This window comes from Olea europaea, unplaced genomic scaffold (genome assembly GCF_002742605.1).
Source record: "Olea europaea var. sylvestris unplaced genomic scaffold, O_europaea_v1 scaffold2854, whole genome shotgun sequence".
Taxonomy (NCBI): Eukaryota; Viridiplantae; Streptophyta; class Magnoliopsida; order Lamiales; family Oleaceae; genus Olea; species Olea europaea.
In genome coordinates, this window is record NW_019247060.1 from 119,911 (window position 1) to 124,646 (window position 4,736).

Genomic DNA, 4,736 nt, shown 5'->3' on the forward strand with positions numbered 1-4,736 from the left:
TTACAATTGGAAAATAAAACAGAATGCCTCCAAGGACCGTAAGCACACGAGTTACTGAAAAGAAGTGTTTAAATCTAAACTAAAAAATTTAAAGTTACATATTCTCTGTTTGAGAGTGTTTAATTCGGGGGGTTTTTGCTCCATGTCTTTTCTTCCTTTTATACTCCCTGAATGATTTTTTATTGATCAACCGCTTAAAAACTATTTGATCACTCTATAACTGTCCACTTTCTTCATAGTGACCAACTTGTCATGGAACTGACTTCTCTAACTGCTGCCATTACTTTTTCTCGTTCAACCGTCTTCAATTGAATTCCTTGAATCGTGGAACGTGATAGGGCTACTCAATAACTGCTTCATTAACCGCACCTTTGGGTAACCATAACATCTTATGTTTGCTAAAATCTTGGGCGACTCGAAGGTTTGGGAGAGAACAGGGTCACAGTTCTGGGCGACTGCATGGCAATCTATTCGCTCAAATCTTGGGCAACTTGTAACCTTGGACGATGGTATTACTGCGTTCATGGGTTTCCCTATTTGGGCATTTATCCTGCATTGCCTGATTGGGCTATCTGATTTGGGGATCCTCCAATTGGGTTTCATTCCTTGAGCTATCCGATTTGGGCTGAACTTTTGTGTGTCAACAATTATCCCCCAATATGACAGAATTAATATCAATTATTAATTTTTACCATATTCACTTTGTGTTTCCCAACAATCATTCGAAATTCCCAAAAATTTTAATCATTGTTTTCTTTCATAGCCTGAAAAGGTGCGACGTTTGCAAACCCTTATAACCCCCAAATACACGTCATTTCATTGCACCACTAAATCACGCCTCATTGTTTCGCGCTTTTCTCTCACAATATTATTGTTCATCTTCTTGCTTCTCTACTACGTAACTTCGACAAACTCTATTTCGTTCATAATGGCTGCTTCACAATCCCGGTCTGGTGACTCCTTCAGTTTCGAAGACTTCCAGAAACTCCTCACTCGGCCATATATAACTCCGAACTTTCTTGCACCAGCCAATGTTGAACTCAATGAGTTCTATCTAGGTTCATCATTTAACAACGTCGAAGCCATCGAACAAGCGGCGGTCGGTCAGCTGTTCCCTTGTACTCAAGGCCCTCCGTTTCTAAACTCTTTGTCGCTGAGGCCGCTTCGCGAAAGAGGTATTCGCACTTGGTCTAAATCTGATGTCGTTTTCTGTAGATGGCATGCTCGCCTTGTGGATCATGGTCCTACTAAGACAATTTTTGATAATGCTAGGATTTCTGATTTGTTAGAAATCTCTCTTCGACCCCCTATTTTTGACCCAGCACTTTTTCCAGTCGCTTTAAGTTTTTGGTCTTCTGGGTATAATACTTTTGTTTTCCCTCTTGGTCCCATGTCCATTACCTCAAGGGATGTTGGGGCCCTAGTAAATCTGCCACATTTGGGCGATATCATTTTCCCTGGTATTTTGATTTCTGGTGTCACCCCAAAATTTGATAAAAAACTCACCGAGTCTTATTCAAGCCTGCAAACCTGTCATAACCACTCGAGCGCTGAGCCTTCCCATGCTGAGTGTGTGGCCTTTCTTCAAGTTTGGCTTTGTAAATACATTTTGTGTGTGCCAAGCATGAAGCCCTCCATGAGCTATTTACCCATAGCACACGAATTGGCGCGTGGTAGGCCTCTAAATTTGTGTTCTTTCTTTTTAACTGCCATCTATAGAGGCATGGCTTCTCTTCAATCTCAATTGAAGAATGGTGCATCTCCCACTGGCAGTGGGCCTCTTTAGTTCACTCAAATGTGGTTGAAAGCCTATTTTCCATCGCTTGGTGCTCCATCCTTTTCCAGTCCTTCTGCTAGCTACTATGGGCTAGCCATTGATCTCCTGACTCCTGTAAATATGTCTAGAAAGGATATTTTTTCATTCTTTTATACTTTGGATTCAATCCCTTCCTTCTTTCCTTTTCCTCCCTTTTTGACTCCGGATTATGTGCAACCTCCATCCACTATGGATAGTACGAGCACCTCTCTGTTCGTTTGGATTCAATTTTTGACCTGGAGGGAGTTGTTCCATAATATTTTGACTGGAACCAATGCCAAAGCTGGGGTTGAAATATACTCTCCCCAATTTTTTGCTCGCCAACTTGGCTTTGGCCAAACTTGGCCTGTTCCCCCTTGCTATTCAAGAAATTTAATAGACTGCTTCTACACCATTAATAAGGCAGAGGCAGAAGCTATAGATGCTCGTAATATTCTTTTGACGAGCAACTTTTCATTAGCCCCTTTTTATCCTAGTCATGCTATCCATCCCCTTTTTAAACGACTCTAGCCGTCAGTGAAGCGCAGATTGTTTGCGACTGATGCCAATCGTGCTTTCCATTCACTGGACCAGCCAAACATTTCTTCCACCTCTCCTGTTTTGGTCACTCCTGTGTCCATTAGGAGTCCCTCTTCCCCTGCTCGTGCTAAACAATCTGCTCATCCATCGGCTTCTCTTCCTGCCAAGCCCACTGCAGCTAAAAGTGCCCCAAGCCGCAAACTGCCAACCTCAGCATCTCCTATTTTGGAGGATGATGTTGATGATGATGATGACACCCCTCTCATCGTCAGGAGGAAGGTAATTAAATTGGTTTACTCACAAGCATACCTTTCCATACTTGAAACTTTTCTATGTGCTGATGGTTTATTTGAATTTCTCAGAATAGTTCAGCCTCTCCTTTGAAAGCTTTGGTGCTGGCAGCTCCTGCTCCATCATTCTCTGCTGAGGTTGCTTCGTCCAAACCATCTAATAAAGGGACTACGCTTAAAGAGAAATCTTCAGTCCCAGAATCTTCATCACAACCAATGGATGAGCCACCTTCTTCCCAGGGCGTTGACCCCCCAAACGTCGAAACAGAAGGTAATTCATTTTTTGATGCTTCACCTTTGCTTGTGCTATTGGTTTTTAATTTGTTGCTTTTTGAGTTCTGCAGATGCTCCCATGAGTCTGCCCGTTGCAGCAAGTTCTTCTTGCTTAGACAAGGGAAAGTCCTCACGAATGATGGAGCCACAAGTGGTAGATTTGGCTGGAGATATGCCACCTTCCAAGATTGCTGATGAGGTAATTTTTACTTCACCTTTACTTTCACTTTGTTTAGTGTAGTGAAAACCTTCGATGTTGGTAACTTTCTTTGCAGGATGCTGATAAAATTGTGCGTTCCATCCAAGACTTGTTCACTTCCTGGGGGCAAGTCAAGACATCTCGCCCTGCTTCAGCCAGTCGTCATTCTGCTTCTTCAGAGGAAAATATGAAGTTCCTCAAGTAGTCGATATTTGAGTATGTGTCCTTCATGGATATGGACATCGGTAAGGCTAGTGCTGCCAAGCATAAGGATAAGCTTGAGCATTTGAATGCGAAATTGGAGCAAGCATTGACATTTCCGTCGTTCAATCTTTCTGCTGATTTTAAAGCGACGTTGAAGGTTGTCCATTCCGAGGTCCTCTCCTTGCTGGCCAAAAATGTTGAACTGAAGGCCAAAAGTACTCAATATCTTCGCGCTGTATCTAAAAGAGAATCTTTGCTTCTGGAGATCAACAAAGCTGAGGACGAATTGAAAGAAATCTCTTCTGAAGTCATGATTGAAGACTCTTTGATGACCAGTTTGGCTGCACAGATGAAGGAGCTTCAAGCAAAGATGGACGACTGCAAGGCGAGAATGGTTGCCAAAAAACGCAATGCCTCCCAAGGAATTGAGCGAACCAAGTCTTTGGTCGAGCAGTACAAGAAGCTGGAAGTTGATGATGATGTCGTGGCTGAATTGAATATCACTTCTTCTCGACAGAGCGAGGATTGGGGGAGACTTAGGGAAAGAATTCGTTTGGTATGGGGCGAATTGTAATTAAGACATATAATGCCTTAACTTTTTCTTTTTGTAATTTCGTATTGACTTTTCCTTTGTAACCTTGTACTGATATCCGTTGCTAATTTTGATCATAATAGCAGTCGTCATTGTTAATAAATAACTATTTTAGCTTCTTGTATATTTATTGACGTTTGTCTTTTAATCGTCAATTGCTCAAGCATTTAACTGCTTTATACTAAAATTATTTGCACATCTTCTCTTGATATTTCTGCCTCTTTTTTCAAGACTTTGGGCCACTTGATTCCATTTGCTAGGCACGAATGTGGCTGTTTATATTCTGTCTTTTCACCTTCACCCCCTATAAATGCACGTATACTTCATACTTTCCATCTTTATTTCCATTTTCTTCTTTAAAAAAATAATTTGTTGTCATTGTTTGGCATTTTGACAATCAATCCAAAACCTTCGTTTTCCATGGAAATGGACCCATTTTGCCATCCTTCTTGATGTCACCTTTGGTATGGGAGATATAGGAAATATTCTTTGGGCAGTAGCAAAGTTTTTCCCATCGTCTCCGTTCCTACAAGGAGTTCAATGATGGAAGACAATTTTTTGGGTGCTTGCAGGCCAGCTTGCTTACTGAGAGTGCTTCTCAACCTCCTTTCCCGTCATTGCAGCGATACATTTAGGAAGGTGATGCGAGGGTACTTCTCTTCTTTTCAGCTTGCTGAGGGTGCTTCTCGGCCTCTCTGCTTGCCTTTGCAGCAGTGCGATCAGGATGGCAATCAAGGCCAGTTCACCCTCTTACTCGGGAATCAACCGGGAGAGTAGTTTTCTCTTAATTGTAACTTGTAGAGCATTTATTATTTTGTATTTTGCAACTTTATAATGAACGTT

General features: G+C 41.8%; 1 protein-coding gene across 1 annotated transcript in view; it reads left to right on the forward strand.

Moving 5' to 3' along the window:
* Window positions 1-4,528, forward strand: part of LOC111384138 (GTP-binding protein At2g22870-like) — an 11,854-nt gene extending 7,326 nt beyond the window's left edge. The window contains exons 2-3 of the mRNA XM_023008387.1: window positions 2,997-3,097; window positions 4,466-4,528. Coding sequence (XP_022864155.1) covers window positions 2,997-3,097; window positions 4,466-4,528 — 164 coding nt within the window. The remainder of the gene's footprint in view (window positions 1-2,996; window positions 3,098-4,465) is intronic.
* Window positions 4,529-4,736: the final 208 nt, after the last annotated feature.